At 35.2% G+C, this 13,335-nt stretch overlaps 1 protein-coding gene across 1 annotated transcript in view; it reads right to left on the reverse strand.

Annotated features, from left to right (window-relative positions):
* Positions 1 to 301: 301 nt before the first annotated feature.
* Positions 302 to 13,335, reverse strand: part of calcrl2 (calcitonin receptor-like 2) — a 32,349-nt gene continuing 19,315 nt past the window's right edge. Inside the window, exons 8-13 of the mRNA XM_056233313.1 lie at positions 11,266 to 11,425; positions 9,720 to 9,780; positions 9,214 to 9,277; positions 6,421 to 6,639; positions 2,051 to 2,092; positions 302 to 820 (exon numbers count right to left, since the gene is read on the reverse strand). Coding sequence (XP_056089288.1) covers positions 572 to 820; positions 2,051 to 2,092; positions 6,421 to 6,639; positions 9,214 to 9,277; positions 9,720 to 9,780; positions 11,266 to 11,425 — 795 coding nt within the window. The 3' untranslated portion in view covers positions 302 to 571. The remainder of the gene's footprint in view (positions 821 to 2,050; positions 2,093 to 6,420; positions 6,640 to 9,213; positions 9,278 to 9,719; positions 9,781 to 11,265; positions 11,426 to 13,335) is intronic.

The raw sequence follows: 13,335 nt of genomic DNA on the forward strand, positions 1-13,335 counted from the left end.
CTAAATATCTTACATTGGGAGTCTTTGTCGAGCTCTTGTGGGAAATTAATAATAACACATGATATTTCATGACTCTAGATGGGCTTATAGCTCTATATGGAGCAGAGGAGCTGTTCCGCTGGGTCCTAAAGTCAGTTCTCTTCAGTCCGCATTCAGATACACATGTAGACATTATAAAATCATTTTTTGGTAAAGTTTTAGCATTTTTAGTTTGAATTTTGAGCATTTTTAGGTTTTCTATGTGTATTGAAGCATTCCTCGCATTCCAGTCATTCCTAAGGGGGTTAAAATGACCCGCGACGGAAGGATTTGTTACTTTTTAAAATTTCAACCACAAAAACTCGAATCGTGGTTCAAGTGCGACAAAAGTCCTAGGGTCTCGGACCCCTCTGATGAACACTCAATTTAAAAAAAATAAGTGTCGGGTCAAAATGACCCGAGGGAAGGATGATGGTAACGTTCGCATAACAAAGAAAAAACATTGTGAAAACGTTGAGAAATAAAGTTCTCATGACTTGTGTTGTGTGTGTTTGGTTTCAGGGAGTCTGAACAGGATCTCTTCCGATGAAGCTCATATCTCAGTGGACTGGAGCACTTCTCCGCTGACCGCGGGCTCGGGGTTTGGCCAGGGTTTGCCGTTGCTCTGGCCGTTGAGTGTGTGTGTGTTGGACGAGCCGTGCTCGAGGCTGATGGTGACCCGGCTGGTCTCGGTGATGGAGGAGTTGGTGTGATAGTTACAGTGAGAATCTGTGGTCACCAAACGCCTTCGCCTCCACTGACAGCGATACTGAGCGAACTTACGCCGGAGAGCCGACTGCACCTGCGGGACCGGACACACACACTCAGATCGTGCGCTTCTGATGCTACCTTTCTTTCTTTCTTTCTTTCTTTCTTTCTTTCTTTCTTTCTTTCTTTCTTTCTTTCTTTCAGAAAGAAATCATTTTCTGCACAGCATGCACTCCATATATTTTGTCATGTGTGGAAATGGTTTGTTGAATGTGTAGAAATAATGAGATACACCAAGTCATAATTATGAGGTGAAAAGTCGACAGTCATAATTATGGCGTATTATGGCATATATGGCATATTATGGTGAACTAAATCGAAATTATAACTTTAAAAATAAATTATGAGATTACAAAGGCTAAATTCATGACAAAAATTCACAAAATTGTGACAAAAAGTTTTAAAAAAAAATACAAAAAGTTGAAAATCTAGAAAGTCACGATTTTTTAATTTTTTTCTTATAACTTCGCATTTTTAATATCATAATTTTGTCTTTTTTATTTCATAATTAAATTTTTTTATCTAATAATTTTAACTGTATGCCATAATGTTGTCTTTTTAATCTAATAATTTAAAATTTTTAATCTCATAATTTTTTTTTTTTAAATCTCATAATTTAGATTTTTTATCTCATACTGTAATTTTGAATTTTTAATCTCACAATTATGACTTAGTATGTCATAATCTTGCCTTTTTTTTGTCATAATTTCAATTTTTTATCTCATAATTTCATCTTTTTTAAAATCTCAATTTGGACTTTTATCTCATATTTTCAATTTTTTATCTCATAATTTCGTTTTTTCTTCTCTTAAATATTTTTTTAAATCTCATTTCGATTTAGTATGTCATAATTTGGCATTTTAATGTCATAAAATCTCATATTTTAAATATTTCAATCTCATAATGTCAACTTTCTTTCATCTTAATTGACCTTTTTTCCCTCATATTTTCAATTTCATAATTATGACTTAGTATGTCATAATTTCGGCTTTTTAATGTCACAAGTTTGACTTTTTAATCTCATATTTTCATTTGATTCTGATCAAATAATTACAAAGAAAAAGTTAAAAATCACAGTGTATTACTGGACGCTTTCTCTAATGGTGTTTGTTCATCGGGGTTATTGCATGCAAAACATTCACTCCACTTACATACGGAATACTTTATTTTATAGATCTACAATCCCCAGGAGTTCATGTTCATCTAAAGTGCTTTAATAAAGAGAAATTAGGGTAATTAATGAGGATTAAACAGGAAGTCATACCTCTCCGTTACAGAAGCAGAAGATCACGGCCACCAGGAAACCCTGCAGACACACACACACACACACACACACACACACACACACACACACACACACACACACACACACAGGGTTATTAGTGTTCACTAAAACTTACACCATTAGAAACATTATAGCCACTTAAAACAAAATAAACCTTGACTAAAATCGACATAAAAAAATTAAACCCAGTTACCAAAGCAACTTTTCTTATTTTTGTTATAAATTTTTCATTTCGCTTTTAAAGACATACATAAAAAAAATAATAAAAATTACACAAAACACAACAAAATGACTAAAAACAAACTAAAATGGAAACAGAAGATATAAAATCTAAACTAATTAAAAATAATAATCTCAATCTCAATCTATTTATAAAGCACAATAAAAACACCGTTGTGCTGAAAAATATTTAAAAGAAAAATGAAAAAAAAAAAAAACATAAAACAATGACAATAAGACACAAATATGTTTAGAAAAACCCTGTTTGAAACTCAGCGAATATAAGAGAGAAAGAAATATCTTCTTGAAGAGATAGGTTTTTAATTTAGCTTTAAAAAGTGATTCTGATGTGATTCATCTAATAATAATAATAAACCCATTACTATAATCGCAACACAACACTGCTGTACTCGTCTCAAAGAAATGCATCGGTTTAATAATAGACTTTAAATGGAAAAAAAGCCCTTTTGTGCTGGTGATATTAAAAACACACTCGATGCTGCTTAAGGAGGCATTTCTTTAAATTAGTCACACGGTAACACTGTATAATAAGGTTCATTAGTTAACATGAGTTAATGTATTAACTAACATGAACTAGCAATGAGCAATACATTTGACACAGTATTTATTAATCTTTGTTAATATTAGTAAACTGTTCATTGTTTGTTCATGTTAGTTCACAGTGCATTAACTAATGTTAACAAACACAACCTTTGATTTTAATAATGTATTAGTAAATGTTGAAATTTATATTGACTAAGATTAAATAAAAAAAAATTGTATCAAAATATCCAAAGACCACTTGCACAGTGTAATATATTTCTTTCAATTGTGTACTTACATTATCCTAAATGTTTCCAAGAATTTGTAAATTCATAGAAATTCACAATTTTGAATAATGCCCGTCCTTGGTCACGTGTCGCCTGTCACTGACGTCATATCCACGTTATCCCTGGTTTCCGCTCGTACTGCCGTGTAGTAACCATGGCGACAGACGTGGACAACAGTGTAACGGCTAGCGGCGCGCTCACGCTGTTGTTGTCGCTTTCAAACATTATGGATCATGACAAGCAGACTTTGGGAGAAAAGGAGAACTAAAACGAGGATCAGTATCAGCATGGTGTTTCGAGATGCCGAGAGCTCCACAGCAAACTTCGACTCGACAGAGACGCCGCTCTCGCATGGGCTTTATTAGACAGGTGAGCAAATGTACATAAAACTAATCAGTGTTATAGAGCTTCTGTAGCTCCGCCCCTTTTCAGCGCTCGTTGTCTTTTGTCTTCCGGTCTGTATTTCCACAGATCTTGCGTATTTATGAATGAAGGGCTCGTTTTAAAATCTTTACGGTCTACTGACATTTGTTAAGACCCCTGCTTTGAACATTACAATCCTCATGATAACTTTCGTTAATTTTACATTAAGTAACGTTAAATCCACTTCAGAAGCGAATTACTCCTGGACAGCGATGTCATATACAGAGCGACCGCAAAAACGCAAGTTCAAAGACTATTGCTGCGTCCCAATTCGCATACTATCCGTCCAAAATAGTATTCGAAAATAGAATTAGTACGTCCCAAATCGTAGTATGTTGAAATGAGTGTTCCACAGAGACACGGATGGTCTACTATATCCGGTCAGAATCCGAAGTGCAGATCGATGTGCACTCTAACGGCTGATATTGCCCACAACCCATCGCGCGTTGGACGAGGATTCGGTTAGAACTACAAACACGAGTGAAAAGTGTTCAAAAACTACAGACATGGAGGACGCGTGAGTCCGACGGTTACAGGGTTCTCAAGTTCAAAAGCTTGGAGTGAGATCACATGCGGTTAGGGGAGGAGCCCAAGGGGAGGAGCCCCAGTGGAGCCCCGCCCCCCAATTTTACCCATTGTTCATAATCAACCAGCACAAATTAAAATTATAACAATTGGTAAATCTGATAAATGACAGAGCAATTCATCACATCAAATATACTCTTTAATGTTATATTTCAAAATTACTAAAATATAACAAATTACTCCAAACAGTTTGGAAAAACAAATCTTTTTGCATTTTTCCCTGACATCTTTGAAAAATACAAATGCAATGGCAATGATTAATGTATGTTTTGACCGGATATAAAATATTACCCAGAGCACTCTGCCTTAATACATGTAGCCTTGATGTAACTGGAAAGACTATTAATACAGTATAATATATAATTTAAAATAAAATTTAATTCTTCAATAAACTTAATTCCTTCCCATACCCACTAACATTTCCCTTAGCAAAAGCTTCTGGCTTGGTTGCAAAGTAGTTGTAGAGTTTTTGACTGCATCAATAATAATGTATAAGATTGGCTATATATTAAATGTTCTAGCCTAAAAATATTAGACGAGCTTTCTTCCAACTTACCTTCCCCATCATGGCCTATGATCACGACGTGTGTTCACGCGATATTGTTGGTTACCTAGTAACGAACGTACGGTGGCCGAGAATGTGTGTGCGTACGTTCGCGCGATAGCCGAGAATGTTCCGTCAACTTCCGTGTGTTTGTGCATCTATGTTGCCTAGTAACGAACGCAATCTGGCCGAGATACGGACGCGCTGGCGGCAGGAAACTTCACTTTGTGTGCCTGCGCCTCGTATACAACGTGATATAAAGCTTGCAGGACAACTTGGTTGGCATTGCCTTTTCAGCGTGAGAAATACACGGTGTGGCGTGTGAGCGTGTGAACAGGTTGAATTGCGTGTGTCTCACGGCCAATGCGTGAGACTTGAGAACCCTGCGGTTATGTAGAGAGGTTTAGATAAAGGGGTTTGAGTGATTAATTATCAGTATCTAACCTGACGAAAATGTATTTATTCAATGTTGTCCACATTATATTGCGTCTGCAGCAGCATTGTGAACTTTGCAAAGATACGTTTAGCCATTAACTTTTAAATGCATTATTATATTCAAATTCCAAACACGAGGAGAGTCTCGGCATGAAAGACCCATGACTGGCAGATGAACGTGCGACAACATTGCTGTCCGTTAAAGATGACGAAGTAGTATGTCCCAAAGCTTGCCTACTCTACACACTCAAAAGTATGTACTTGTTCTTCACAAAAAGAGTACATACTTTTAGGGCGTAGTATAAGTAGGCGAATTGGGACGCAGCAAATATCTACAGATTCTGCACGCTTGTGTCTCCGGCGCATGAGATCTAGAGATCAACATGATGAATATGATCAGTGTGTTATTCTAATGTTGATCTAGCTTACTGCTAGTCTCATACAGACAACACACAAACACAGAGAATAACATTATAACTTTTAACACACTCAAGTGCAGTTTAGTGTGATAGTGTAGAGTCAAGTCTCCATTTATATAGCGCTTTAACTATATAGACTGTTTCAAAGCAGCTTTACAGTCATAATAGGAGATTACAGTAACGGAGATTGTTTAGGCTTTACAGCAGCTCTAGAATAAAGTTATTGTCCAGCTAAAGTTAGTTTTAATTGATTCACTTCCGTCACAACGATTATTAACGTAACGTTATTAACTTAGGGGCCGCTAACACGACACCATTCTAACAGAAAACTCTTAAGTTCTCTCTACGCAAACTTTAAAAACACGAACCTGTGAGAACGCTGATAGCATTACCTCACAATTTTAATTCGTCTAATAAACTGACCAGTGTGAGTATTAATTCAGCACTTGCGTGTAGTTCGGTAGAATGAAATGTCCTGTTGCTTTATATCCGCGGGACTCGCGTGTGGCGCTGATATCCGTCTCTCATTAGCGATCGCGCTTCACACAACAGTCATGATAAAAACATCAATGTATTCACTCATCCATAAACATTATCTCCCATAAACATTATTAGATCCATCGGCATGACGACAAGTTCCATGATTCCGCTTATTCACTGCGTCATCAACCTACGCCTGTGTTATTGTAAGAGGTTAGCGACCCCTAGCGGCGAAAACAATTACATGTTGTATCTTTAATAAATGCTGAGGAAGTATTGTTCATTCTTAGTTCATGTTAACTAAGGTAGTTAAATAATGAACCTTATTGTAAAGTGTTACCCGTCACATTAATAAAATGCTGATGTCCTTTATTTTACATGACATATTTGATTGATTCTGTAGGTTTACGTCACCTGGAAATGCACGAAGATGTTCATGAAGAGGTCGTAGATGGCCAGAGAGAGGCGTCCGCTCGGCTGCATGGGCACCAGTATGAACTGGGCTCCCAGTAGCGGAACCAGTATGATGGTGCCGCGCACCGCTTTCATGTACACACTGCTCTCCGTCTGGTGTGTGACCCTCAGTTTGGTGATCAACACCCGCACGATGTTGAGCAGGAAGAACAGGTTCACCTGAGAGACACGGATGGAGGGATTCAATGCAGAAAATCATGTGTTTTTGTCTTGTTTTCCAGTGCAAACGTGCGGGTGCTCTTCGTGAGTCAGTCAAAAATAAAAATAAAATTTATTTAATATTTTGTATTTTTAGGGGATTTTATGGCACTAAATTATATTTACGCTGTATTTATAATCCATTCATTCACTTTTTGAGCATAGACCTGAATATGTCATTTCCAACTTAAACTGTGGTAAATGTTTAATGCTTTATTAGAGGAACAGATTGAAGAAGTTTGATCTCTTTACAAAGACGAGACTTGGCAGATAATAGCTGAAGTGAAAAGAGTTTTAAAACGTGAACTTAAGTTACAGAATTTTACGTTCATTGTTATGAAAAATGTGCAAAAATACTATTTTAAATTTTTATATGACATATATATTAAAAAAAAAATGTTTTACTCTAAAACTGAGAAAATCAAAGCGATAAATCTTAAGTTGTGCTCCAAATTTGAGGTTGATATCTCAAAAAATGTTGTTTGGCTGCAGTACCAAACGCTTCCACTAGAGGAAACTGCGTCATTTCTGACCGCGAGAAACACAAGTGTGACTTCTTTATCAGGACCAAATGGTGTTGAAAAGGTTTTGAAAAACCTTTTCAAATCATGTCCATGATTTTTTTTTTTGTGTGTGTGTGCACATAGCAAGTGATAAAACCTTTACCAAGTTTCGCACCATTCCGATGAAGAAGAAAAAAAAAAAAAGTACAATTTTTCGGTCAAAAATGACCGAAGAGCACCCGAGGGTTACATCGAGATACATGTACTTGAGAAGTAAAACGACTTCAGATATTAGGTCTTGTTTACTGAGGAATGTATCAAAATTAAGAGAGTTTATGCTTAAAACAAGAACTAATATCTAACAGTGGGGTCAGGAAAATACATGATTTTAACAGAGATCTGTGTTCCACATCAAAGAACTTTTAATTGTAGGAGAAAATAGTTTATTTTAAGGGTTTTCCGAAGTCACAAGATGTGATGTTTTCTCAAGATGGTTTCAATATTTTAAAATAAAACAAAATACTTTAAAATAAGCTAAAACTCAAGATGTAAGCTGATGTCATATTTCTTATTTGAATTAATGTCATATTTACTTAGAGGGGTCATGAATTTAGAAATCAAATTTGACATAAGAGGTCATTGTACTATAAATACATTATCTTATTTAATTTATACTGTTAATTTATACTGTTAATTTACACTGCTGCCATAGTACATTGTTGACTCATCGGTGCCTCATGATTATTCATGAGACTGCGTGTCCTTATCCTATAAGACGACCCCTCACTTAATTATTCATGCAAAATTGTTTATATGTCTATGTGGTGTTTTTAATACGCTTTAAGACACACCATGTGTAAGTTCATAAGTCGACAGCATTGCTGAGTATTTTCTGCTTAAAACTGCAGTGAACCAAAGACAGTCTCAAAAACACGGTTTGAAATCGCTGGTGTTTCTGACGTCACAAACGACCTTGTAACCAATCAGATCAACGTGTGATCGTCAACCAGTGGATCTCTGAGCTGAGTGAGTGAGTGGAGGCGGAGCTCATTTGCATATTCATAGAACCCCGCATACTAAATGAGGCAAGGGTGTCGAGTTACATTAAAGATATTTTAAGGCATGAATAAACTTTTTTTCAAGGAAAAAAACATTTAAATATGTCATTTTGGTGATCAAAGATGATTTTTAAGGTATATAATTATTGACTACATGGGGACTTTACTTATTAAAGCTAATGGAGACTGCGTGCCCTTATCCTATGAGAAGACACGTAGCTTAATTATTCATGAGACTGCATGTCCTTATCCTATGAGAAGACACCTAGCTTAATTATTCATGGCAGCACGCGTTGATTTCCTATGACAGACACTTCAAACACTGAGATTGCATACAGTAAGAGAGATGCATTAATGGATCAAATTTTTTTTTGTTTTTGCTTTGTAAGAGTTCTTAAGTTCTCTTCAACAGATCCTGAAATCTCAAAAATGATCATATTTAAATTAAATATTTCAAATCAGAAATAAAATCTGACATGAACTGTCCCAATAAATGTTGTTTCTTATGCTCAAATAGTGTTAAAAAAAGCTTATATTTTAGCCAATTTGCATTTGCGCAGTCATAAGAGCAGTTCTAATAAGTTTCCATTGCAACCGGTGATGACTTTACCAATTAGTGATTGGCTCTTTTATTTAAAAGGCGGGACTTATTCTGCCATATTGCGCATTGCACCTTCTCCCATTCATAGTAATATGAGTGCATTGTCTTTGTATATATAAAGTCTTTTGAACTTGAACTGGTGGTTTTGTGACCCATTTAATTTAAAGGGACTTTTTTTTTTTAATTTTATGCCTCCACTAACAGATTTTTTTTTTGTCTTAGGCATAAACTCAGAAATCAAGACTTAAAATCTTAACTAGATTGCTTCCCAAGTAAATGTATCTTGATTTAAGAACGTTTAGATTTGTACTGGAAAACAAGACAGAAACCCTGAGGAAGAAGATGATGAGGAGATGATGTTGATGAAGCTCACCAGCAGAGCGACGTATATCGGGCCGTGTGTGATGTACAGCAGGTTTGTGTTTATGACCCAACACCTGTCAAACACACAATGTCACTGCGATTAAACATTTTAAGGGTTAGTTTGCCCAAAAAAAATCTGTCATCATGCACTCATCCTCAAGTTGTTCATAACCTGTATAAATGTCTTTCTTCTGTAATATATATATATATATATATATATATATATATATATATATATATATATATATATATATATATATATATATATATATATATATATATATATATATATATATATATATATATATATATATATATATATATATATATATATATATATATATATATATATATTCGCTGGTCTCCATTGAAAAAAATATATGGAAGTCCATGGGGGAACATTTATGGGGGCTCGTCCGGGATATAATCAAATTGATTCCTCACGGATATAAATGTTATGTGTGTATATATATATCTTTATGCTGGTTAATTTTAAGTGTTAAATCTCAGGTTTACCTGTCATCGAGGAAGAGCAGACGTGCCACCGCGTACATGACAGCAGGGATCACTGGGAAACCTGTAGAAATAACTCACTACGTCACTGTTTTCTAATGTTATATTTGCATTGAGAAAATCTACGGTAATCAGTGTGTGATCAATCTTTCATTTCTTGCACAATAAATCATGATGAAAACAAAAGCTGGAAGTTATTTAACAAAGTCTAGTTAACATTATATTCATTATTATTATTATAATTATTCTGTGAACAATAAGTTAATCGAATGAATGAATGATTCAATGACTTACTCATTTAGACATTTACCGCCACCAACTGGAAGTTTTAGTTTCTGATTTGAATTATCACTTCATTAAAAAAATTATTTTAAATTTTGGGTATAGTTTTATTCTGTTTATTTACATTTACTCACTCTTGTGTCGTCTCGAACCTGTATGACTCTCTGTCTTTTGTGGAACATAAAAGAAAATATTTTGAGGAATGTTGGTAACCAAACTGTTTTGATCTAAATACCAATTCAGATGCAGCTTATGAAAAAAATCATGGCTGTTGTAGCCTAAAAGTTTATGTGTAATATATTCTACGTTAAAACAATTAAAATATTTCTTTCTATAGTTATTTGATGTTTTTCTCATTTAAAGGTGCATCGTGTAACATTTAGGAGGATCTGTTGACAGAAATGCAATATCATATACATAACTATGTTTTCAGTGGTGTATAAAGACCTTATATAATGAACCGTTATATTTTTATTAGCTTAGAATGAGGCGTTTCTCTCTACACACACCGCGGGTCCGCTTACATCCACATGTTTCTACGGTGGCCCTGAGCGGACAAACGCGTTTCGTCACTATGTTGTTCTTCGTGCAAAGAAGCTGCTAAAGTCAGCGAATAAAACACTTACACAATGATGAACAAAGTAACAATAATATTCACAATAACATCGTTTTACTGAATAATTAAGTAAACCTAATTTCTTAATCTTTGTAAAGAAACCTCATTGCTTAACTGGCTACTCTCTGCTGTCTCAGACGACGACATCACTTCCTGTCGGCCACCGTAACTTCTGTTGGGTGCAATTCACAACCTCACCACTAGATGCCACTAAAACTTACACACTGCACCTTTAACACAATAATCACTTTAAATGATGTTTTGGGGATAATTTATCAAACAAAATTGTTGTGTGATTAATTAGATTAATTAACTGGCAAATCATGTAATTAGATTAATATATATATATATATATATAAATCACGATTACTATGCTTTGTGTGTTCTGTGTTTTAGGACTTTTATTTTGAAATGTATCTTTTTACACAAGGGGCTAACAGGACAGGTGAGGGTAATTAATCACTATGGGAACAAACAAAGGCAAACAGGAACAAACTACAGGAAGTGAACAGAGAATCAGAAATTATACTTCAAAATAAAAGTCCTAGAACACAACACACAGGAGAAATCGTGACAAATGTATACACACAGGTCAAAGATGTATTGATGTTGATTTGTAAAGGGCGACCCGGGCTCGTGTTCAGTACGTACCCCAGCCGAGGACGTAGTACCAGCCCAGCTGCTGCTCGCCCACAAACACGGCCACGATGATGAGCGTGTGCAGGTAGATGCCCTCACACAACATCCAGAAGAAATTGGAGCATGAGGTGTAGTGAATGACACTCGCCAGGATCTTACAGCCTATCTGAAACTGAACACACACACATAAAATGCCAAAGGACCCCTAAATGTGCCAATACCCTTGTGAGAGGCCCTTTCCTAAAAAATAAAGGAAGTTATCCATCTATCTGTCATGCTGCGAAGTCAGCGACAAGGGAGGGGTGGATCCGAACACAGAGGATTTAATAAAGTACGATCAGAATACAATTAACTCAATAAACTACAAGAAAAAAGAACTGAGCGCACCAAAATAACAGCTATAGAAAGACAACACCAGAACACAGGCAACACAGGGGTTTAAATACACAAGATAACAAGGAACAGGTGAGGGTAATGAGTTGCCATGGAGACTAACGAGGCTAACTGGAAACAAACAAGACTATGGGAACAAACAAGGCAGCAATGGAAACAAATAGAAGAGAAACTAATCAAAGGAAGTCAAACAGCAGGAACAAAAATACCCTTCAAAATAAGAGTCCTTAAACAAGACACGGGAAACGAGACAGGAATTGTAACACTACATCTTGTAACATATTTTTTTTAATATTTATATCTGTGCCCCTTGACCACAAAACCAGTCACATGAGTCAATTTTGGGAAATTGAGATTTATACATAATCTGAAAGCTGAATAAATAAGCTTTCCATTGATGTATGGTTTGTTAGGATAGGACAATATTTGGACTTCAAAACTAAAAAAAAAATCAAAATATTGAGAAAATCACCTTTAAAGTTGTGCATTTATGTTGGCGATTGTGCAGCATTCACTCACAGAAATACATGTTTTATATATTTACGGAAGGAAATCTACTAAATATCTTCATAGAACATGATCTTTACTTAATATCCTAATTATTTTTGCCATAAAAGAAAAGTCGACAATTTTGACCCACACAATGTATTGTTGGCTATTGCCACAGATACACCCGCTCGACTTATGACTGGTTTTGGGATCCAGGGTCACATATATTACATTACTGAACAAAAGCAATTTTATTAAACCATTGAAATAATTATAAAAATTGTATCTAGGCATTTTTTAAATGAAAAATTCTATTAATTTTTTAAGTGCACACATTAACTTTGACAGCCTAAGATGTATTTGTAATGTTTTTTCTCTCAAATTATTATAAAACATTGTATTATTTATTAATGACCCTACAAGTTCAATTAAATTAAAATACAGTATGAGGGAAATATATTATATATATGTTTTATATTTTAGACAAGAAGGGAGAACACAACACAACTTGGTTAAGGTTTATATGACAAAATTATATGGCAAACAAAAACAAAAAAACAACAAAAAAAGCTCACATTGACTGACTACATAATCACTAAACAATAATCAGTTATCAATATTTCGATGGTTCTCTCGATTTGCATAGAATTTCTTTGTATGACAGCGTGGACAAATATTATGTCGCACAATTTGGCATGTTTCTTTGCATTATTATCATAAATAAAACAATCACCTCCAAGCACAACTACACAATAAACTTACAAAATCTAAAATACACTTTAATAATATATGGATAAAGGGTGAAGATGTTAATTTTCCTAGGCCGCACATTACTTTTGACCACTACTGTATACACTCACCGGCCACTTTATTAGGTACACCTGTCCAACTGCTCGTTAACACTTAATTTCTAAGCAGCCAATCACATGGCGGCAACTCAGTGCATTTAGGCATGTAGACATGGTCAAGACAATCTCCTGCAGTTCAAACCGAGCATCAGTATGGGGAAGAAAGTTGATTTGAGTGACTTTGAACGTGGCATGATTGTTGGTGCCAGAAGGGCTGGTCTGAGTATTTCAGAAACTGCTAATCTACTGTGCCCGGTTGCATAAAGCACCTTAAGTTTTTCCCTTAAGTGTGATACTTAAGGGGTGATTTACCCTTACCTAAGAGAATAACTTAAGGGTGTTGCATATAATC

The sequence above is a fragment of the Rhinichthys klamathensis genome, unplaced genomic scaffold, assembly GCF_029890125.1.
Source record: "Rhinichthys klamathensis goyatoka isolate OS25496 unplaced genomic scaffold, OSU_Roscu_1.1 h1tg000366l_1, whole genome shotgun sequence".
Taxonomy (NCBI): domain Eukaryota; kingdom Metazoa; phylum Chordata; class Actinopteri; order Cypriniformes; family Leuciscidae; genus Rhinichthys; species Rhinichthys klamathensis.